Raw genomic sequence first — 25,104 nt, 5'->3', positions numbered from 1 at the left:
ACATGGTCCTGTCCTCAGGAGACAGGCACTGGTCGGGTCAACAAATAAAATGGGTAATTAAAAAAAAATCTGCGGTAAGTGCCAGAAAGCAAATGATCTGGGTTCCTTGAGAAAAGAATGCACAAGGAAGACCTCTTCTAACCCAGACGCCTGAGAACGTTTTCAGGGCTTGCTTCACTTGGAATCGTAAAGAAGAGGAATCAGTCAAACCAGGAATGGAGGCAGTTTGCTCCAGGTGTGAGAACAGCATGTGCAAACATCCTGTGGCCACGCAGATGCACAGAATATTTGGGACTGGAAAGAAGGCTGGACTGGGGGTGACGTGGTGGGGAGAGAGGCCCAATGATAAGGGGGGACACAGGAGTCAAGAGACTCGGGACCTCAAGACCCATCATTTTGTGTTAGTTCAGGTGTAATGTAAAGTCATAAAATAATTTTAGTCTTTGGAGTCAGATGACTTGTCATTTTAAAAGATGGCTCTAGCTCCTGAGAGAGCACAGCCCACAGCAGGCGAGAGAGAAGGGGCTGGATTAGTTGGTGGCATGGCGGTGGGAGATCTGGATGGCACACGGTTAGAGGGAGAAGGTTTGGAGAGGGCTGGGTGTGTGCGTGAGAAAGAGAAAGCCAGAGTCACATGAACAGTAGGTGCTCCCGGAGCTGGAGCATCCCAGCGGAGGTATGTTTGTTGGGAAAGATCAAACGTTCATGTCTATAAACGTCAGATGTGAGAATCATTGAGACATCCAAGTGGACTGGTCAAAAGGAAGGTGAGACACAAGACTCTGGAGGTGCACAAAGATCTCTGGGATGGAGATATAAACTAGAGTCCTCACTATGTGAGTATTCAAAATCAAAGGAAGGGACAGAATGATCAAGAGTGTAACCACACAGAGAAGAGAGGAACCAGGCTCGCATGATGGAAAATGCCAACATTCCAAGGTCAGGGAGAGGAAAGTCGGCGGAGGAGACTAAGAGGACAAAGAAGCAGGAAGAAAGCTGGAGAGGATGGTGTCCTGACAGCTGGGACAAGGGTGTGTCCAGGAGGGAGGGCAGGCCCACGACCAAGGCTGCTGGGAGCTCAGGCAGGTGAGGAGCCAGAAGGAGCCTTGGACTGAGTCCCAGGGAATCAATGGTGATGGCCCAGAACAGGTTAGGCAGCTTGGCAGAGGGGAAGCCAGATTTTCTTGGGACACCCAGCTCCAGCGATAGGGCGGACAAAGTAGACTTTAACAACAAAGTGTCCAGGAGAAACCACTGAAAATATGCTTGATGAAATATTGTTTTAAAAATCATTTTGCTGCACAGCCAGCTGATAAAAAGAAGCACTCGGAGGATGAACACGAGAGAGCATGACTCCAAAATGGGCGGCAGGGAATCTAGAATCCAGAATAATAGTAAAAAGTCCAAATGCCGAGAGAAAGTAACTGTCAGCCATGAATTCCATCCTTAACAGCCCTTAACCTTTCAAGACTGAGAATGAAAAAAAAGACATATTCAGGCAAATAAAAATTAGGTTTACTGCCACAGACCCACCCTACGCTGAGAAAGCACTCCATGAATAAGGAAAATGACTGAAGATACGCAAGAAGGAACTGTGAGCAAAGAAACTGGTAAAAGGCAGCAGTTCCAGAGAAACCCTGATTCCATATAATAACAAATATGTTGGCTACTGCGTGAGATTAAAAACCGTGGTGCTGAAGTAATGGACAATGGTATTACAGAAGGTGGCAGCCAGTGAAAGCAATCTAACCTCTTGTATTGTTGGGGGAAAAAAACCCAATAAATCTGAAAGAAAGTAAGAAGCCCAAACCAGCAGATATAAGACCCAACAAATAGAAAGCAAAGAGTAAGATGGAAGAAGTGAATTCAAATACATCAGCAATGACAGTAAATATCTAGACTAAACAGATAAAAGTGAGGTTGTCAGAGTAAACTGAATCTAAAAACCAGACAAATGTTGTTTATAAGAAACATAAAGGCAACACAGTAACACAGAAAAGCTGAAAGTAAAAGGATACAACAAATAAATACCAACCAAATGGGAGCTTTTTGTATTTATATTGATAAAACACACTTTAAGGTGTTACCAGAGCTAAGGAGAGTCACTACAGGAGGACCAAAGATTCAAGTCACTAGAAACAGAGGACAATTCTAAATCTGTAAACATCTAGTAACACGACTTCGAAATAGTGAGACTGAAACTGGTAGAAATACAAGGAGATACCAGCAAATCTACCATCAATAGTGGAAGATTTTAGCCCACTCCATAGGTATAGACCAGACAGACCAAAACCTCAGTAAGAACAGGGAATATCTGAATAATGTCACTAATAAGCTTGATCTATTGGTCACATTTAAAACTCTGCACCTCATTACAGAATGCACCTTACTTGCACATGGAAACTGTCATGTTCTAGGTCACAAAGTAGATCATGATAAACTTCCCAAAAAAGCTGTACCACACTGGCCATTTTCTCTGACTACTGTGGAATTAAGTGGAAAAAACCTAATATAATAATAATAATAATTATTATTATTATTATTATTAACAACAACAACAATAGCAATCAATAAAGAGAAGGTGGTCTGTATAGTGGTTATACTTCACAGCCAGACTGTCTGGGTTGGAACCTTGGTTCTGCCAGCTCAGGATCTGTGTGATCTTGCGTTAATTTCTTAAACTCTCTGGACCTCAGTGTTCACATAGATAATATCAGGGTCATAATAATCCTGCTTTGTAAGGTTATGGTGAGGATTATATAAGTTAATAATGTAAAATGTGAAGGCTGGTGAATTCAACAAAGTTTGGCTATTATTATATTTAAATATTAGACATTATTATATTTAAATATTAGACATTAGGAAAATTTAAAAAGCATACTCAGCTAATTTACGGGTCAGATAAGTCATGATGAACATTCAAATATACTTAGAACTGATAAACAGAAAATCTTATATATCAAATCATGGTTGATCGGCCAAAGCAGTATTTAAAAAGAAAGGCTATAAATTTAAATGTTTATAATAGAAATGGGAAAATGGCAACAATTAATGAAATAACATCCAGGTTAAGGTAACAGAAAAAGAGCATAAGAGCAAAAAAACCCAAATAAAGTAGAAGGAAATAAATAATGAAGATAAAAATCAAGGAAATGGAAATCCCAGATACAATCTGGAGAGGATCAGCAAAACCAAAAGTTTATTATTTGGAAGAAAAAAAAAAAGAGATCAAGAGATAAAGTGATGGGGGAAATAAACAATATGAGGAATGGCAGAAGGGGCATAAACACAGATATAGCAGGGATTAAAAAAAGATAAGAAGGTATTAAGAACCTCATGCCTGTAAATTTTAAAACAAAGAAGAAATGGACAAATTAGCAGACAAATATAAATTACTAGAACAGACTCAAGAAGAAATAGGTAACCTGAATAGTTCTAATCACTAAAGAAAGTGAATCAATCATTGTAAATGTTTCAGGCAGGAACTAGGAGACCTACATGGATTTACAGATATTTCTATGAACTATTCAAGGAACAGATCATTCAATTTTATACAAAGTCTTTGAGAGAACAGAAAAAGAAGACACACTCCCTCGCCAAGTCATCAAACAAGTGTGTTGTAACTTTGATATTCAACTTAGACAAGGGCAGAACTAGGAAGGAATAACAGCACAACCTCACTCCTGATCACAGAGGGAAACATCCTCAGTGAGTGACGCAGGCAGAATCAGCCGTGAATCAAGCACACACACACCCACACCCACATCATGACTAACTGTATGCATTCCTGAACCTGAGATTTAGTAAACATTAGAAAATCTGTTCATGTAAATTCACCCCATAAGAAGATTAAAGAAGGAAAAGGTGTGATTATCTCAGTAAAATAAAGGAACATAAATAATTCGATAAAAGTTAAATTCATTCAAAATTTTAAAACCAAACCAAAAAAAAAAAAAATGAACACACACAAAAACCCACAACAGCCTCTTCACAGACCTGACTTAACGTGATAAAGAATTATCAGCAGAATTCCCACACCAAATAACATCCTATTCATGGTGAAAAAGTAAGCACGTGCCCTTTAAAGTCAAGAATAAAATATAGGTGCCCATTTCAACCACTCCTTTAACCACTGCACTGGAAGACCTTGCTGAGTCAATGGTGTGACAAAGAAACACATGTAAATGATTGTAAATGAAGAAACAAGCTATCATTTTTCACAGGGAATATGATTATCTTCGTACGAAATGCAAAAGAACTACGAACAGATTATGATTATTAGAACTGTTATGACAGTTTAACAAGGTTGCTGGATATACGATCAATACACAAAATTCAACTCCACTTCTACACACCAGCCTGATGGGATTAGAGAATGTTCCAAAAGCCATCATATACGCTATCTAACAGATACCCGTTCGGCTACTATTCTCTGAGAACGGTCTCACCACCCCATGTAAGTGGGGCATCGGGAGGCATGTTCATGATATGTGACCCCGTTCCCTGAGCAAAAATGTCTGAGTTGGGAAGGACTCCCAACTCCAACTGAGCCAGGGATTCAGCACTGGATCTATGAGACACCATCTCAGAGCACAGCTGGAATGGAGATGCTATAAACTCCACAGCCGAAGGGCAACTACGTATGCGGAGGAGCAAGGAGAACGGGCAGACACGAGAGGCAAAGGCCAAGACTATGGCCCCAAGGAGAGTAGAGCGGCCTCTACTCTGGTCCTCATGAGACCTGGATTCCAGAACACATCTCTCTCTCTCCTAAGATATATTCTCCTTTCTTACTTGAGCAAGTTTGTAATGGGTCTCTCTCATTTGCATCCAAATTAGTCTTAACTGAGATGATCACAAATTCAGAAGGCAGCTTGAAGCTTCATTTTTCCCCCCCTTCTTACTTCCTTGATGTGATGGAGTGAATCCTTCTGGAGAGTTAAGAACCATCTCAAGGGAGATTAAAATGAGAATACAGTAGATTCAAAGTTTGGCAAGTTGGCCCAGGATCGACGCCAGATCTATCCATTATTCTCTCGTATGTCTGGATGCTATCCATTCCGCATAAAATTTATAATTGCCTTCCTTACGCCCTTAAGAAGTTTGGGCTGAGATCTTCAAAGGAATGTTGCCAATAAAATAGATTGTCCTTGGGTCATTTGAGTAATCTCTCTTTTCTTTATCAGTGAGGAGGGTCAGTTTTACTGCCTGCTACTCTCCCAATTCTAATTTGCCTGACAAGATAAGACCTACTAACATAAGACACTCACAACATGACATGTGGATCTTCTCACTGTGAGATGATTTTTTTTTCCAGTGACCACAGGTTAACAACAAAACACAGAGGGTTAAGTGTAGAACATTGATTAACATGGAACCTGGGGGCCAGGAACAGAGTTATCCCCCACCCCTGGGAAAAAAGCAAGGTCCAGATTTAAGGACAAGAGACTGGGATTTGGGAGACCTGAATTAGAACCCCTGCCTCCACCTTTTACTAGATCTGGAGAAACAGCATCTCCCCTCTGGTCTTAGCTCCTCCATCCATGGGAAACCATGTGGACAATAATTCCTACTCATAGGACTATTAGAGGATTAAAGATGGACACACCTACACAGGCCCTGGCACTTTACCTAGCAGGGACTTGGGGAATGTCAGGGAGTCAGAAACAGAAATCTCTTTTGCACAATAAGAGCTAATTCCTCTAATCCTGGAGCAAGGTTCTTTCAAAGCCGAGAAATAGTTAATTATCATAAAGTGTTTTTTATTATGCTGTCTTTCTAAATCCCTGCAACCAAACAGGTTATTGTTTACACAATGAATAGAAAGTGTCAGCAGAGATGAGGAGCCTAGGATTTAATCTGTAGCCCCAGAAGGTTGGAATTTTTCTTGAAGGCTCTCAATCTGTCCAGAGAAAGGGGTCTCTGGTCTATGAAATGGAAATTGAGGGAATTTGTCAGAGACTCATTGGCATCCTGGGAAAATCAGGCTGGAGCTGAGCAAAGGGTCTGCCTGATAAAACTGTCATAGTAACCATGGAGCAGACCCTTCTATTGGGGTCAACACATGGACCCCAGCCAGTCCCTTCTCAGGTTTGCCAGACTGGCCTTGGGTCCTTTCTGAGTGTGAGCTGAACCCTTTCCACTCTGCTACCCAGTTACTTGGCGTTACAGTTTAACTTGCCCCTACCCTGCCCACGTATGCTTTCCTAGCCAGGTGGACCCATAACTTTTAGACTCAGAATCCTCCACCAGCATCACCAGATACACAAGGCCCAGGCACCAGCCAGGATTTTTCTTGGCTCTGTTTCTCCTTATGAAATTGGATGGGGAGCAAAATGGTCTCTGCCATATTAGACCCACATCAGGCTGACCTACTTATGTTTAGAGAGATAAGTGTCCAGGACTGCTGTGGAAAGCTGAGCATTTAAACAAACACTATCTACTGCATTCCAGGAGATAGTAAACCTGCAGCATCCTGGATGGAGGGAGGCCCTCCACTGACTGTCTCCTCCCTGCACCAGCCTGCCCGCCTGCACAGAGCCTACCTTGCCTGGAATCCACTTTGCCTTCAAGAGCTCCAACACCTCCTTGGGGCCCGGCAGGCTCTTAGATTTTTGACTCTGACTTTTCTAGATCTTCTGGCTCTTGTTCAGTTCACCAGTACTCTCAGCTGCCTGCATCTGGAGACCCTCCATCCTTATGACTCTGCAGCCTCCCAGGAACCCGGGAAGCGCCTGTGATTCGACCAGCAGGAGCAGGCTCCTAGCGGAGGCTGGCCAGGCTCCTTCAGGAGTGGAGTGAAGGCTTGAGTCTCAGCACATGGATTTCATGGCATCCCTCTGGGACTCTCAGAGTTCTGTTTTGCTTATTTCAGGCCTTGGCTGTGTCCCAAGACATGGATGATGCCAGATAAACGAGGTGATGGAGCATCTCCCTGGGGAATTAGTCTTGGGACTAAGTCTACTAAATACCCAGGGGGCTCGGCCTCACACCGCTTTTTTTAAAATCTTGTAATTGTTTTAGCGTTCTCTTGTGCAACCTTTAAAATATAACGAGGCTGTCATTGCCCAGCTGGATTACAGCTCCAAACAGCAAACAGCAGCTCTGTGTCTAACATGAAAGCAGTGGTCAGCGCGTGTTTGCTGATAACCTCATCATCACGCTGGGTCAGAGACCTCTTCTGAGACTTCGTCCCGCCCCAGATTCGTCCAGATACTTCCCTGTGCTGCTCCAGCCAGTTCTGCTCTCCCACGTGGGATCCTGGAACACACTGAGGAGAAATGGGGCAGCCAGGGGCTGAGATGGAAAGGCTCACAGGGGCCCTGATGGAGGGGAAGGGTCTACAGTCCTGCAGTGGAGACTGAACCTGAGGGCCCAGTGAGCCCAGGAGTGGCATCTTCCAGTGTTACTCTCAAGGGGGCCAACATGGACAGCATCCAGGAACAGGTAACACGCAAGGCCCAAGGGACACTGTAGAAGGCCCCTGTGCAGAGCCAAGGTCGGCAGCTGGGGCTGCAGCTCCACCCCTGTGGTGGGGGCCCAGTGGGAACCATGCACTCTGTACAGGTCCCAAGCCTGACTTTGCAGCCCCTGATGCTTTGGAGTCAGATTTGCTGAGAATGTGACTTGCCTCCACGGCCCAAGGTTGCACCCTGAAGGGCCCCACTGGGGTAGCTCGTTTGTACACAAGTCCAATGAGTCAGGATGAAGGATGGAGAGGGGAGAAGGAGAGAGAGTTGGGAGCCTTCATTGTGATCATATCCAGGAAAAGGAGGAGAGGCAAGTATTTATGGAGTGCCTTCCATGTGCTAGGCTTTGAGAGGTAAGGAAACTGAGACTCCCAGGGGTAAGGCCCGAGGTCACAGCTTCCTCCGGACCCGGAGACTCCACCCCTTCCGAGACGAGGTGCCCCTCCCGCCTCTTGGATCGCCCTCCCCATGCCACGGCCCCACACGAGGCAGAAATAGACTCCAGTGTTCTGTTTCCCTCTCCTTTCTCAGACGACTGTAGGAAATTCAATCTGGGTTTGCCTGGATGTGGAGAAAAGAGGCCATGTGCAAGTATAGTTAAGAACTTGGTTGGCCCTGTCAATCCTTAAAGAAGGTGGGAAAACAAAGGAAGCAGCAAGGCTGAGTCATGTGACTAATCCGAGCCCACAAAGTCTGTTCTCCGCGGTCCCGTGTGGGTTTTCATCACGTCCAAACCAGGCGATTCTCCACTTACACACTGAGGTTAGCAGCCGCAACACAGACCACGTGTAAGCAGGAAGCCGTGGCAATCGGGAACTGAGAACTGCGGCTGCGCGCCAGGAACAGGCTCCGCCTCCCCGGCTCCTGTTCCAGCCCCTCCCCGACTCACTAAGGAGGTTTGAGGTGAGCAACTTATCTACATCGCGCCTCCCTTCCCTCAGCTTCAAGGTGACAGGGAAACTGAAGTCAAACTGTGCTCACCCCATGAATGTGAACCCAGCTATTTTCCGGAGCAGGAGGACAGAAAACAGCTCAGTTTGCCTGTGGCTTAGAGGTTTGGTGCACCTGCTCTGGAGACAGACTCTGCTGGGTTCAAATTCTGGCTCTGTCACTTTCTAGCTGCTTAACCTTTGGGCAAGTTATTCCACCTCTCTGGCCTCAGTTTCCTCTTGTGTAAAGTACGTCTAATAACAGTACTCAGTTAATTTGAGAATTATCTAAGTTACTATCCATAAAGCACTTATAAAGCTGCCTACATATATAGGAGGTACTCAATGGCTGTAAACAAAGACAAATAAAAAGCAAAGAGACCCCACAGCCCTGGGTCCTGGGCTCCTGCATAGGCTGTGTCTGACGTGGGAAAAGGCTGCCTTTCCATCAGCACGGAGAATCAGCTGGAAGGGCAGGTCTGGAGTACCAGGTGCGCACAGCCCTGTGGAGTTCACTACCAAATCTTTGGTAAGTGTGGACCTCCTAGTACTAAGAGGCTTGTTGGGCTGAAGTAGGACCTGTGTGCAAATGCAGGATGTGATGGGATCACACTTGTCCAGTGATGTCCACTCATCCCACACAGTGAAATTGAGTCTCACCTCCCTGGGAGCTTCCAGTTCAACTCCCCACCCTCCTCCTCTGGGCATAACATTGCCAGATCAACACACGCTCTGGGGTCAGGCAAGTCAGGCTCCAAGTCCCCTGGCACCCTGCGGGAGCTTGGGCAAGTCCAACTGCTCTGAGCCTCAGTTTCCTCATCTGCAAAGTCGCGATAACCAAGTAGCTGCCTCCTGGGCTGTTCCTGGCTTTAGGAATATGATATCCTCTTGGTGAATTGGCCCCTTCGTCACTGTGAGTTGACTTTATTTACCCCTGGCCATATTCTTTGCTCTGAAATCTACTTTGATGTTAACACACAGTCCAGTTTTCTTTGGATGAGTGTTAGCATGGGGTAGCTTTGTTTGCCCTCCTTCCTTTGGCCTGTTTGTATCCCTAGCTTCGAAGTGTGTTTCTTGTAGGCATATAGTTGGGTCTTGTTTTTCTTTCCTTGCTTTTATTTGCTCTGAAAATCTCTGCCTTTCAATGGGGATATTTGCACTTAAAGTGTTTATTAATATAGTTGTTTACCTCTGCCATCTGGATATTTGTTTTCTGTTGGATCAATCTCTTTATTCTCCCATTATTTCCTTGTTTCCTGCCTTGTTTTGGATTAACTTAGTATTGCTGTAATTCCATTTTAACTCCTGGGTTGGCTTTTTAGCTACAACTCTTTGTTTTATTATTTTAGTGGGAGCTTTGGGATTTACAGTACAAATCTTTGACTTATCACTGTCTGCTTTCAGGTGATATTGGACCACTTCACTTACTATATAAGAACCTTACAATAGCACACTTCTCTTTTTCTCCTTCTGGCCTTTGTGTCACTGTCTCATACATTTTACTTCCACAAAAGTTATAAACCTCACACTAGGTTGTTATGACTTTTGTTTAAACAATTATCTTTTAAAGGGATTTAAATACTAAGGGAAAAAATCTTTAATATTGACCCATATAGTTACTACTTTTCATTCCTTTGTGCAAACCCGTACTTCTGTCTGGTATCACCTTCCTTCTGTGCAATGAATTTCCTTTAGTATTTCTCATAGTTAAAGTCTATTGGTGATGAAGCCTTTCAGCATTTGCAAGTCTGAAAATGTCTTTATTATACCTTCTTTGGGGAAACATAATTTTGGTGGGTATAGAATTTTAGATTGGTTTTTTTTCTTTTAGCACTTGAAAAATGTTCCAGTGTTTTCTTGCTTGCATTTTTTTCCAACAAGAAATCTGCTGTCATCTTTCTCTTTGTTCTTTATACATAACATTTCTTTTTTTCCCATTTGTGAGTCTGAAGGTATTTCAGGCTGGCAGGTGAGAAAAGGCACTGTTCCCAGTCCCATGTAAGCACCAGATACTGTTCCCGCTAATCCTTTTGGGTGATTTTTCCTCATCCTCGAGTGGTTTCCTCACACATATGTGATAGTCAATGTCAACGGAATGTTCAAAGGGGACCAGCTGCAGACCTCCGAGTTCTCTATCCAGTGAATTCTAGATACTTGGCTCTCCCCGGGCTCCCAGGTCCATGTCTTCAAATCCGGGAGTTTGCTGGGCTCTGCCTTGGTTTCCCGTCCTGAGGCATGGAAACTGCCTCAGGGCAGTAAACTGGGGCAACAGCAGGGTTCAGCTGGTTGACTTTCTGTCTCTCAGAGCTCACCATCCCTCACTGCCTGATGTCCAGCATCTTACAAACTGTTTAGTTTATATGTATTGTCCATTTTTCTGACTGTTCCAATCAGGAGGGTATATCTGCTGCCTGCCTGTTACTCCAAGTTGGTCAGAAACAAAAGTCCCCTAATGTTCATTTGACTGAAACCTCAGGGCCTCCCCATGGCATGCAGTCTAAGCGTGTCCTGTCACATATTCTGGCCCTCAGGACAGGGAATGTGGGTCTTGTCCACTGCTCCACACAGAGAAAGACCTTAAAAATACTGAACAATGATTCCTAACCAGCAGTCATTAAGGCAATGCAGTGCTTGTATGAATATGGATTACAAAAGTTCCAACCAGTGTTCATCTGAGGATCTGATTTTTGCTTGAAATCTCATTGGCTTTATCCCAGGTTTTATGCACAAAAAGTGACAGACTATGCTGAAAAATGTCTACAGTGGACATGTATTACTTCTGTAATTGGCGAAGATAATACAGTAAATGTGACTTCAAATATGCTTTAGTCAGCAAAGAAGCTGCCTTCCCCAGATGATGCTCACTTCAGGCAACGGCAACAAATGTTCAAGTTAGCAGTCAAGAGAAATGGGATTTAAATGGGGGGTGTGTTTAAAGTAGAGGCAAAAATTAGGCACCAGCTGTAGCCGGATCCTGATGAACTGTACAATGATTTCCCATCCCAGCCCTCTGATAAAGCCTCTGTTTCCTAAATTATTCAACAAGTGAGCTGTCAAGATGACCCTGTGCAGGATTTAAGGGCACTGGATCCCACCATCCTTCTAAATTCGAGCAGCCTAGAGGCAAGGCAAGTGTTCTTTTTCCCCAAAAAGTAACAACAAAGTCAGATGTTTAAGTAAAGTGTTCAAGGAAGAAAGTAATAATAAAGCAAATACAGACCCAAGGGGCCAAGTTTTGTGGACTAATCTCAAGTTGTAAAGATAAGAAAGAAAAGTGGATGCACAGGGCAGTTATTCATTTAGTCAGTCAGTCCAGTCATTCATTGAGTCAATCAGCCCATCTTCCCATCACTCTATTTGTCCGTCAGTCAGTCTGCCTGTCAGTCTGTCATTCGGTCAGTTAGTCAGTCAACAGCTGCTTCCCAATACTCCACACTCTAGTCAGAAGCAGGGCTGTAGTGATCAAGGACTGGGTCCCTGCCCTCTCTGCCCTTATAGTCAAACCTCGGTTTACTCATTTGTAAAATAGCAAAAAATAGGAACAGCTAATGTCGAGCACCTCCTACGTGCCAAGCCCCGCACTGAAGGCTTCGTCCTTATGAGCTCTGTCAGCTCCACCGCGTGGGTCTGGGGCCTGACGGTGCCAGCTGAGCGCCTGCTTTGGGCAGCAGTGGGGTCAAGCCTGGTCCTTTCTTTCACGTTCAGTTCTGGCCTTTCTCCTTCAATCCTTCCACCCGCCCCCGTACTCACTTGGACCCAGACCACACCTGTCCTCGTGTCCCTAGATGCACCACACGCACCCACACCTTCATCCTGTGTGCAGGGGTCCCTTATCCGGCAGGTCCTCCGGCCCCCACCTGGGAAGCTCTTGCTCATCCTCTAAGCTGCTAAATGGTGCTGCTCGGGGACCCTCCCTGAAGTCACCGCGTCTTCCCAGCCCCAGCTGCTGCGCAGAGCCTGCCACGCCACGCGGGGCTCTACATCCACCACATGGTGTTTTTTCTCACCAAACCCAGATACACCATACAGATGGCCGCTGCCCCTTCCTGGGTTCACATGTGAAGCATGTTATGTTCATCACCTCACATAACTTAACCCTCACGGCCTCTAAAAGGAAAGCTTATCCTTATTTTATATACAGAAAAGGAAGGTGTAGAGAGGGGAGTAACTTGCCCACGGTCACACCCAGGGTTGCTGGCTCCAAAGCCAGTAAATGTGTGTTGAAATACATTTTTTCAGAAGCAAGACCTACTTAGACCTACACGCCATAAAAGAGGTGGCTTTCAGGACCATCTCAGCAGCCCCCAGATTTGGCCACACTTCACCCCTGAGACCGGCCTGCAGAAGATGCGGTGGGTGGAAATGTAACTTAAAACAATTAGAAGATGCTCATGCCTTCCTTTCAACAAATATTTGTGTCTGCAAACAGCCCTGTGCTGGGTGTCAGATGGGTAGCAGGGAGGAGAAGGGAAGGGACATCAGTGGAGACCAGAGCCCCCTGCACCCAGGTTGTCGCAGAGCCACTGGGAAGCAAAGCCGTGTGAGGCTGCAACGCCCCGTGGGATTACGGGGCCGGCATCCCAGCCCGGGAGAGCCGCCCTCCAGGGACAGGGCTCCTCTATAATGTGGCGGGTGGTGGGTGGCAGGTGGCGGGTCACTTCTGCGCTGCCAGGTGGTGCTGGGCAGCGGAGAGCATGATGGGGCAGGGCCACCCACAGGATGGATGGAAACCAGCCTCCTGGCAGGGGCCTCCCGACTTCTCAGTCACTTAGGAAGGTCATCATGAGCCAGCGCCCCCTGCTGCCTCGGAGGACCTACACTCCTGGCCCAGTGGTGTCTCAGCACCAGTTGTCACTTTATTCCCGATTTTCTCTCTTTTCCAGGTGGACACCCCGTCCCAACCTCATCCCCACCAGCAAAGCAAGCATGTCCACCACCACCACCACAATGGCCTCGGAGCGCACACCGGAATAACCCTGGTGCCCTGCACCACGGGCACATCTGTTCTCAGCCACCGCAAGAGAAGTGACCGTGCTAGCTCTCAGATGAGAGGACACGGGAGGCCCTCATCCTCATCCACCTCGTTCTGGCGGGGGAAACCTCTGCCCCTCCCCACCCCTCCATGGACCCCGGCTCTGCCGAGTTCCAGAAACTCACCCTCCCCTTTTATTTCGCACAACTGCCCTTGACACGCTCTTGACCCTTTCTCACTGAGGCTGAGATTCTTCAACCTCCCCTTCAGGTTCAGAGCTGCTGTTTTTAGGGAAATATCCATTCAAGCTCAAGATTAAATTCAGGCTGAAGGCTCCCTGGGGCTCCCTCCACCGTCCTCCTCTGGTCCCCATGCCGATGAGGAGGTGCAGTCCAGGGGGTCACCCACACAGGCCTGTCCTCTAGGGCTGAGCCTCAGATGCCACCACAGCCCATGCCTGCAGCCCTGCCAGGCCACCGTGCCCCAGGCCCACAACCACACATCTCCCTGTCCCGCCCTCAGAGACCCCACTTGGGTCCCCTTTCTCTCCAGCTCTGGACCCCCACAGGGGTGCAGAAAGCTCTTGCATCCTGCATTCTGCAGGCACCCCCACTCTCCAGGTCATAGGGGAATCGGGCCCAGCTCCCAGCTGTTCTCAGAGTCTCCAGAGATTCATGCTGGGATTTCTCACACCTCACACCCCTCCCTGCACAATCCAGTCTGAGCCCTGGGCTGGGGACATTCTAAACACTCTCCAAACGCTTGGCACGTCCCCATCTGCCTCCTTCCCAGGGCAGAATCCCCTGGAGTCATTTCCTACGTTCTCACCAAGTGATTAAAACGTTGGAGCAGAGCTTTGATCATCGGACCCTCATTGGCCCTTTCCTATTACTTGTCAGAACCACCACCACCACCATCACCACCACAACCACCACGTTTCATGATATTTACTGCGGGGCCTCCACGGCCGAGCATTTTACAAGCATGGTCTGCATCGATTTTTGCAGCATCATAGGAGGTGGACATGCACAGAGGACAAGATTAAGTAATGCACCCAGGGTCACGAAGGCAGGTGGGATTCCCAGCTGGTTCCAAAGCCCAGCGGCCACATGGTCCCACCGCAACAAGTGCTGTGACGGCGCGGACCCTGCAGGACTGGCGCCCCCGGGATCTGCTCACCATGCCTCCGGTGCACTCCCGGCAGTCCTGCAGGCAGCTGATGTTCTCCCAGGTGCTGTAGGCCTTCAGCCCCGCCACCAGCGCCTGCAGCGGGCGACTGTTGACAGGCTCCTTCCCCAGGAAGATGTCCTCATCCAGAAGGACGCCAGCAAACCTGCGAGACAGAGATCAGTGATGTAAGCGGCAGTGCCCCAGCATGCGGGCTCAGAAGAGAGGCTGGACTCGTAATGTCTCTGTCTGGCTTTTGATGTCAGGGTAGTGCTCCTAAAATTAGTTAGTTTTCCCTTTTATTTTCTGCAAGAGTTTGTGTAAAATCAGTATGTTTACTCTTCTTAAATATTTGGGAGATGTCACCAGTAATGCCAGGCAAAGCTATGCAGGTTTTCCATTTCTTTTTGTGTCACTTCTGGTATTTATCTTTCAAGTAATGTGTCTATTTCATATATGTTGTCAAAGGTGTTGACACTGATATTATGTCAAAAACAACAATAACAGTAATACTTACGTTTATCCTTTCAATGTCTGCAGGATCTATAGTGATGTCCTTTCTTTTAGTTCAGACACTGGTAATTTGTGTCTATTTTTTTCTGGCTCATTCTAGCTAAAGGTCTTTCAATTTTATTTATTCATTGAAAGAAAAAATAGTTTTGTGTTCCTTTTCTTCTCTATTGTTTGACGACTTCTTATTTCACTGATTTCTGCCCTCATGTTTATTATTCTTTCTAATTACTCTGGGTTTAATTTTTTCCTCTTTTTCTAGCTTCTTAAAATAGAAATTTACACCACTGGCTTTAGACCTTTCTTCTTTTCTAATGTAAGCACTTAAAGGCATACGTTTTCCTCTAAGCACTGTTTTAGCTGCATACCACAAGTTTTGAAATGCTGTGTTTCATTTTCATTTTGTTCAAAATATTTTCTAATTTCCCTTGTGATTTCTTCTTTTGACCCATGAATTATGTGTGCCATTTAGTTTCCTAATATTCAAGGGTTATTTCAGATATTTTTCTGTTATTAACCTTCAATTAATTTCATTCTAATCAGACGACATACTTTGCATGATTTCAATCCTTTTAAATCCACATAGTCTGTCTTGATAAATGTTCTGTGTGCACTTGAAAGGAATGTGTATTCGGCTCTTGTTGGGAAGAGTGTTCAATAAATGTTATTTAGGTCAAGTTTGTTCAGTCATGTTGTTCATGGGATTTATATCATTACTGGTTTTCTGTCCATTTATCGTATTATTTACTCAGAGAGAAGGACTGATGCCTGCAGCTATAATTTTGGATTTGTTCATTTTTCCTTTCAGCACTTTCCATTTTTGCTTCATGTATTTTGATGCTATTTTGTGGAATTCACACACATGGAGACTGTTATGTCTCCTTGATGAGCAGGCTGCTTCATCATTATGAAGTGATTTTCTTTATATCTGGTAATACTCCTTTTTCTGAAGCCTACTTTGCTTAATGTTAGTATACCCACTCCAGCTCTTTTATGGTTAATGTTTGAAGGTGTCAATTTTTTATTCTCATATTTTTAACCTCTTTGTCTTTCATTTTAAGTGGGTTTCTTGTAGAAGGCAGACAATCTGAAAACTAGAGCGTCTAAATGATTTACACCTAATGTAATTATTAACGTGACTGAGTTTTAAACAATTTTCCTGCAATTTTTCCCCATCTAACCCATATGTTCTTTGTTTCCTTTTCCCTCTGCTCCTGTCTTCTTTTGATGAACTGAATAATCTTTAGTATTCCACTGTTAGATTTCTAACTGTGTTACTCATTTTTTTCCAGCAATTTTTCTACGGCCTAACACACACATCTTTAACTTAATCACATTTTCCCTCAAATAATGTTATGCCACTTGAAGGCTAATGTAAGAACCTTGTAATAATACAATAACATACTTCCTTTTCACTCTCTCATCTGTTATGCTACTGTTGAGACAAAAAATAAGTATATTCTATGTATATTATGAACTTCATTGCTATTTTTGCTTTAAACAATTTATCTTATTTTCTTTATCAACATTACTGAGGATTAATTTATTCCCAACAGGTTGCATCATTCAAAGTGCACCATTTAAAGAATTTTGACAACTGTTATGTACGCATGAGAATACCACCATAATTAAGCTACAGAATATTTCCAACACCTTTCAAAAAGCGCCCCATGCCTTTTTGCAGGTCATGCCTTCCTGCACCCCCGTCTCCAGACAACCACTGACCAGCCCTTTGTCACTGTAAATTAATTTTGTATAAATGGGATCGTACAGTGTGAACTATGTCTTGCTTCTTTCAATCAGCATGTTGTCTTGAGATTCATCCACCCATACTGTACCCTGTATTAGTAGCTCTTTCTCTTTATTGCTGACTAGACTTCCATTCTGTGGCATGTATATATTATATTTCATTTATGTGTTCCCTTGCTGATGAACACATTGGTTGTTTCCAGTTTGGAGCTATGATAAACAAAGCCGCTAAGAAAATTCATGTAAAAATCTTAGAGGAGACATATGTCTTCATTTCTCTTGAGAGTAAATCTGGAGGAGGGAAAGGATGGGGTCACATGAAAGATGTATTTTTAACTTTTTAAGAAACTGCTGAACAATTCTGCAAAGTGGTTGTGCAAGTTCGCATTCCCACCAGCAGTGTATGAGAAACCCAGCTGTCCCACGTGCCTGCCGACAAGCAGTCTTCACAGTCTTTTTAATTGTAGTCACTGCAGAGAATACAGAGTGGTAATCCGCATGGTTTGAATTTGCATTTCCCGGGTAACTAATGATCACGAACACCTTTTCATGTGTCTGTTGGCTGATCATTCGCATGTCTCCTTCTGTTAAGTGTCTACTCAGAACTTTTGCCCATGTTCTATTGTTCCTTCCATATTCTGGATAACATCCCATTGTCAGATATACAGATTACAAACACTTCCTCTCATTCTGTGGCTTGTCTTTTCATTTCCTTAATGGCAAAGATCAGTTTTGGCTCAAGGTATTTACCATCTTCCATCCATTAAATAATTTTGTAACATCTAAATATCCTTGTTTCCTCCGTGAAAACTGCACATACAAAAGATGTGCACTGGGTCTCATCCTACAGCAAACAGGACAGACTAACCTCCTAACTGAAATCACTGAGCTGGAGCAAACTGACAAAATGTGGAAATCATCATTTGTTTAATCGTACTTGGATGAAAAGAAACCTAATTGCATTGAGCAATTGCTTAAGCAAAGAGCTTCTGCATTTATCATCCAACTTAGTCCTTGCAACAACCCTATGAAGTAGGAAATCATATCCCCACTTTGCAGATTAGGAAGCTGAGGCTCAAATGATGTTACATACCAATGTCAAGGTCTCACATGTGTTAGGACAGAGCTAGGATTCAAACCCAGGGCTCTCTAGTCCTAAATATCATGCTCTTTCCATAATAAGTAATGTGCATGTCAGTACCCTCAGGAAGGTAATATCATTTTAAATCTATGCTCTGATATAGTCACCCATGCCCTGGGCTGCAGCTGCAACACAGTGACTCTCAGAGAATCCTAGATCTGGTCATTTACAAAACATATATATGATTCAACCGGAAACAGACTCATAGACATAGAAAACAAAGTACGGTTACCAAAGGGGAAAGGGGATGGGGAGGGATAAATTAGGAGTTTGGGATTAATAGACACACACCAGTATATATTAAACAGATAAACAACAGGGACCTACAGTATAGCACAGGGAACTATACTCAATTTTTGGTAATATGCTATAATGGAAAAGAATCTGAAAATATATGTACGTAATTATATGCCTGTAGATGTGTAACTGAATCATTTTTCTGTACACCCAAAACTAACATTGTAAATCAACTACACCTCAATAAAAAATAAAATTAAAGAAAAACAAAAAATAAAAAAAGAAATCCCTTTAATTTCGGATTGTGGTATAGAAGCCAAGGAAAGGCAATGTTTTAAGAAGGAAGGAAGGCATAAACAATGGTGTCAAATGCTAGAAAAAAAATGTATATATGATCCTCCACTGACCTCCCCAAGCACGCGGGCGCACGCGGGTGCACGCGCACACACACACACACACACACACACACACACAGAGTCCTAGACATTCTCCCAGGTAGAAATGGGTGGGAAATAAAAAACAAATCGGCTAAGGAAAGAAAGACTCATGAGACTCTTAGCAGAGGTGTGGTGGGATGTCTTTGCGGTGCTGGCCCATGATTTTACTGAGCACCGACAGGATGTAGGCCCTGCCGAGGAAAAGCCTCCCTCCGCCAGCGGTTCCCCTGGCAGCTCTTACCCATCGCCAGACCTCACATCTGCCTGCCAAGGGGATCTGAGCACCCCTTCTGGGTCCAGGGTGTGTAGGAGTCCAGGAGGCACATGTCTTAAGAAAGTCTGATATAAGGCGGTCGGAGGGGCCCAGAAGATAAACTAGGAAATAGGGGTTCTGTGGCCAAAAATATCCCTCATTTCCAAACCAGTTTATTTCACAGGAAATGCCTCTAGAAATACAAGGCATTTGCTTACAGGTGATGTCCATGGGAAGACTCAGAACCCACCATCAAGGTAAGCTTCATGAGAAATGCCGGTGGAGTATCTCTAAAACCCTTAAGTCAGCAAGAGGGCAGGATTTGATTCCAAAAATCTATTTCACAGAAAAGAGTAAATCAGATTTTTTGGCAATATGATATTAAGTTACATTAAAAACACAGTCCAGTAATATTATAAATTGTACTAGAAATACTAAAAAATACTATGTTATTTGTATCACTGTAGTATTTGATACTAAATACAAGTAATAAGTTTTTGATACATAGTTATAAATAGTCTTCGCTTGGTGAGGGATCTCTAGGAATCTTAAATCTCCCGAGCTCCATTGTTTGATAAGGACAGGACTTTGGTGAATTTCTGAAACTATGAAGTGCCATTCCACCCATTCATTTACTTAACAGATTAATGAGATCTTACTTTGCGCTCAGCACAATTTTAGGTAGGTGTTGCGGAGACAGCAGTTAAAAAACAAAGAGAGAAATTTGTTGAGTTGTCATGAGGCATTAAATGAGTTTATTCTATGTAAACATCTGAGGGCAGCGCCGGCTTGTGGTAAGCACCTGAATACGTCTTAGCTATTGTGTTAACTTCATCTTTACAGGTGTCGGGCAAAACCAGAATGACCAGCTCCAGCATCCAGACAGCAGCACGATGGTGCTGTGACCCCTCCCGGAGCCCAGCCTGGACTGCGAGCTGCCCACTTGGCCTGGAATAAACAAGACGAAAAGCAAATCCCAAATACTCCTTCAGGCTGGCCCATCGCAAATACCATTTTTGTTTTTTTTTTCCCCTCCAAAGTTGTTGGTCACTTTGTAAGCTAGGAAGTTCATTTTTGTAGCATATCCCACACGATGATTCCAAGAGGGGATACCAGCTACCAACCACCCTGGCCAGCTAGCCCCGGACGCCGCCTCCATAGCGTGTCACTTCCAGAGCAAACGGGCACCAAAGGACATCTGGTTCCATCCCCTCCTTGTCAAGGCCAGAAGAACACGATTGGGGTGGGATGCGGTGCAGGGGGGCTCGCTAAGGGCCAAGCAGGTCCCCCCTCTCTCCCCGTCTCTGGGCTGTGGAGGCAATGGGCGAGGAAGGCGATCAGGAAGGGGACCAGGCACCAGGTCCGCTGGCCAACTCACTATTGTCAAACCCCAGATGAGGCATCATAGGCCCCATGTGGCAGGGAGCACGTCCTACTCCAGCAGGACTGCCAGGTCCAACAAACAGAAACCGTGCACGACCAGCAAAACCTGAATTTTGGATAAACAACGCATCATATTTAGTTTAAGTGCACACGCCTTGTTGCAGAAAGGGGAAATACTTAGACTAAATAGTGCACTGGCTATCTGAAATTCAGACTTAACTGAGAGACTGTATTTTAGCTGGCAGCCCTACTGGCAAGGTGCCAGGTGGTTGTTGAAGATCTAAACCCCTGGGTTGTGCCCTGGAGGAAGCCACCCCACCTCATTTCCATGACGTGCTTTTAACTGGGACGTGAAGCTCTGACGGTGATCCGTGCGGTTGTCACTTAGATGGGAGGAGAGGCAGGGCTGTGGACACCAGCTGGTGGCCTGTTTTCCCTGCTCGCCTAACTTCAGACACTTATCCCTGAGGGTCTGGACCACTCTTGTGAGTGTTTCTCTGCAGCTGAGTGGGGCCCAATGCCTGGAGCAAATATCTAACCCATCATACCTCAGGCTACGCAGATCCTGAAACTGAAGTCGGTTGATTGGCAGAATTATGTCCATGGGGATTGTGAGATGGGACCTAAACCAAGGTTTGATAACCTTAGTTTGAAAAAAGTGAGATGTCTGTTGCAGGGAGGTACTTAGCACTCAGTTTTGTCATGGAACAACCAACTTCATTAAACTGTTTTTCCCCAAGTTGGAGGAAAGGCGATGAGGGTGGTCAACTAGAGAGAAACAGGAAAGCCAGGTCACAGAAACGCCACCTGCTCCCCGGGCTTGTTTTAAAACACAAACAACCACTCCCCGAGGCTGAGGAACTTGGTCCTGGGCGTCCGTTCGCATAACCAGATTCTCCGTGGCCAACCCCCTGCCACGATGTGGGGGACAGAGGGAGGGAAAGGCAGGGAGGGAGCAGCAGAGCCACGATGGGGACACTGACCTCGGCCAGAGACCACAGAGGGCACGAGGAGGTGATGGTAAGGAAAATCGGGGTGGTCCTGGGGTCCTTCAGATTGACAGCTTGGTGAGGACGTGTGTCTCACTGTCCTGTTCAGCACTCTCTCACCCGTGCATGGCACGTGGTAAGGGCTCCGTGATTTTTTAATTTATTGTTTAATTTCCAAGTATTCTCAGCCTAAGATGAGTGCTGTGACCTCTGTTTCTCTGATGTTGGCCTTTGAGGAGTGTCTCCCTAAAATCCAGAGAAACTTTAATTTTTTTTAATAGTGGCAACACACTTCTTACAGAATCAAGGTGTATGAAGCTTAAATCAATCCAAAAAATAAAAATGGAGCTGGAAAAAAGGAAAACATGTTGATACATATAACACTTTCCTTATATATATAAAGCTAGGTATGTGTATATATATATAAACTTACATACACATATAAATATACTTATATATATAAACTTATGCATACTTGTAAGTATGTGTTTGTATATATACAAACTTGCAAATGTGGAATAGTGCCTCTTTGTTACATGGTCTACTAACTTCTTGTGTCTCCGATTTGTAAACAGTGGACTAAGAAGTGAATGGAGAGACAGCCTTGCCTCTTTATAATAGCTACAAGTCCCACTGGATAAAAAAATCAAAGAAAAAATTTATTTTCCTTGGGCAGGCATGCAAAACATACTCAGGTTTCCTTGTCAGCTTGTTTTGATCCAATTTAAATGTTCATGATAATTTAATACTGCTGTTTCTTATCTGTTAGTGAAATTAATTTCCAGGTCATGTGAGGAAACTGCCTGGAAAGTTCCTGTGGTTCTCAACCCTGGCTGCTGGTAAGAATCACTAAGGAGCTTAAGTGCACACACTCTGGTCCCTTGGGATGCTGCTCCCCAGACCAGGTGAGCTTGAATCATGGGAGTGGGTACAGAGAGTCTGTAGTTTTTAAAAAGCACATCAGATGACTTTAATGTGCATCCGGGTTGAGAACCAATGAAAACCAACTTATGTGCCAGGAATCACCTGCCTTAGTTGAAGCAGGGCCAGAAGGGTAAGGCCAAAAGGGGTAAACGTGGTGAGGAATGCTTCGTGGAGAGTTAGTGACAACTTCAGATGGAATCGATAAGGCTAAAAGAAATACCACAGGGTTGAGATACAAAAGGACACTGGAGACTTTTGCTCCCTGAATAGCAGCAAGAAAAAAAAAAGTGGATAAAATTAAAAAATCACGTTTTCCCAAAGAGTTGTCAAAGAACAAAGGCTGCAGGAAGGCTTGATGAACTGAATTCCAGAGGGATCAGCACATTCTAGTAGATCAGACGTTGTGTAAGGAAGGAACAGAGAACCTGAAGACAGGTCCGTGGACATTATCCAAATTGAAGTATAGAGGAAAAAAAAAAAAAGAACATAACTTCAGTGACATGTAGGACAATCTGAAGCCATTTAACATCTGTATAGGAAGGAAAGAATGAATGGGGCAGAACAAATATTTGAAGAAATAATGGTCAAAATATTTCCAGATTTGATGAAAATCTTCAACCCACAGATCCCTGAGGCTCAACAGACTCCAAACAGCATAGACACACAAAACCACAAAACCACACCGAGGCCAACATAATCAAATGCTGAAAATCAAAGAAAAAGAGAAAATCATAAAAGCAGTTAAAGTGGGAATATATGAGGCCTATAGAGAAACAGCCAAAAAATGATGGCTACTTTCTCATGAGAATCAAGGAATCAAGAAGACAACAGAGGAAGTGACATCACTACGGTGCTCAAAGAAAAAAAAAATATCAGCCCATAATTCTGTACATATTAGTAACGTCCTTTTTTTTTTTTTTTAAAGAGAAATAAAGACTTCCTCAAAAAACAGAACTTGGGAGAATTCATTGCTAGCAGACTGATTGTATAAGAAATGTTAGAAGTTCTGCAGGCAGAACAAATATGGTATCAATCAGAAATCTGGATCAATAACAAGTAAATTAAAATGTTGGAAATTGAATAAATAAAGGTAAAATAAAATTCAATTGTACTCATTTTAATTGCTCTAAAACATACCTGTAAAAGAAAGACAGTAGCAATATGTTGTGTACTTGCAGCATATTTAAAAGGAAATTATGTGACAACAACTGCAGAAAAAAAGTATGGAGGGAGGCACTGGGAATACACTGTTTAAGGTCTTTCCACTCCAGGGGAAGCAATAGAATAGTTCAGTGTAGTCTCTAACTCACTAAAGATGCAGACTATACATCCTGGGTCAACAATTACAATATTTTCAAAAGAAATATAAATAATGTCAATGAAAGAGATAAAATGGAATAATAAACAATACTCATGTAATCCAAGATCAGGCAGAAGAGAAAGGAAAAAGCAACAAAAAAACAGATGGAAAAAATAAAAATCAGCTATCAATATAGATTTTAATCCAAACTTATCAGCAGTCACTTTCAATGCAACTGGTCTAAACATACCAGCTAAAAGTCAGAGATTTTCAAATTGGATAAAAAAGAATCATGACCTAACTATCTCTGTATTTACAAAGAAACCCAGACATCTCTCCAAAGAAGACATCCAGATGGCCAGCAAGCACATGGCAAGATGCTCAACATCACTGATTGTTCACAGGACCTGATCTCTCTTTCTCTCTTTCTTTCTCTCTTTCTTTCTCTCTTTCTTTCTCTCCTTCCTCCCTCCCTCCCTCCCTCCCTCCCTCTCTTTTCTTTCTTTCTTTCTTTCTTTCTTTCTTTCTTTCTTTCTTTCTTTCTTTCTTTCTTTCTTTCCTTCTTCCTTTCTTTCTTTCCTTCTTCCTTTCTTTCTTTCTTTCTTTCTTTCTTTCTTTCTTTCTTTCTTTCTTTCTTTCTTTCTTTCTTTCTTTCTTTCTTTCCTTCCTTCCTTCTTTCTTTCTTTTTCTTTCACAGCAGCATTATTGAGAGATCTTTCACACACCACAGCATTCACACTTTAAAAGTACCCAATTCCACAGCTTTAAATATATTTTACAGAGTTGTGCACCCATCTAATTAAATTACTACCTAATTTTAGAATATTTCATCACCCCATAAAGAACTCCCACATCCATCAGCTGTCACTCCTCGCTCCCTCCCTTATCCCCTAGTCCCTGGTAATTATGGCTAAGAAATTATTGCTTAACCCGTGGTTGTGAAGGCTGACTCCTGTTCCCCTCTACCAGCTTTATTATGTCATTAGCTCTTAGATTTAGGTCTGTGCTCCACGTTGAGGTAATTGCTGCCCATGCTGTGAGGGAGGGGTCCAACTTCATTCTTTCGCATGTGGGTATCCAGTTGTACCAGAACCATTTGTTGAAAAGACTATTCTGTCACCCATTGAATTGTCTTAACACCTCTGCCCAAAATCAGCTGACCATACAGTTAGGGATTTATTTCTGTGTTCTCGATACCACGTTGTTTTTTGTTTTGGGAGGTTTTTTTTTAGGGTGGGTGGAGGTAATTAGGTTTATTTATTTAATGGAGGTCCTGGGGATCGAACCTGGAACCTTGTGCACGCACTCTACCACTGAGCTATACCACGTCCCCAACACTGCCTTGATTATTATAGCTCTGTAGTACGTTTTCAAATTAGGAAGTGTATGTCTTCCAACTTTTCTTCTTTTTCAAGATAGTTTGGGCTATACTGGGTCTTTTCCGTTCCATATAAATTTTAAGATCAGCTTTTCAATTTCTGGAGGAAAAAAAAACACAGGCTCCTGGGATTTTGATAAAGATTGCATTAAATCTGTACATGAATTGTGGAAGTATTGCCACTTTCATAATATTAAGTCTTCTGACCTATAAACACAGGATGCCTTTCCATATATTTACATCTTTTTAAACTTCTTTTGTTAAAT

General features: G+C 43.8%; 1 protein-coding gene across 4 annotated transcripts in view; it reads right to left on the bottom strand.

Annotated features, from left to right (window-relative positions):
• Positions 1-25,104, bottom strand: part of ACOXL (acyl-CoA oxidase like) — a 255,445-nt gene that overhangs the window by 113,858 nt on the left and 116,483 nt on the right. For all 4 annotated transcript variants that reach the window (XM_074354662.1, XM_074354663.1, XM_074354664.1 and 1 more), the window contains one exon: positions 14,550-14,703. In XM_074354662.1, the coding sequence (XP_074210763.1) occupies positions 14,550-14,703 (154 nt within the window). The remainder of the gene's footprint in view (positions 1-14,549; positions 14,704-25,104) is intronic.

The sequence above is a fragment of the Camelus bactrianus genome, chromosome 28 (genome assembly GCF_048773025.1).
Source record: "Camelus bactrianus isolate YW-2024 breed Bactrian camel chromosome 28, ASM4877302v1, whole genome shotgun sequence".
Lineage (NCBI taxonomy): Eukaryota > Metazoa > Chordata > Mammalia > Artiodactyla > Camelidae > Camelus > Camelus bactrianus.
This window is presented reverse-complemented; position numbering and strand designations above follow the sequence as displayed.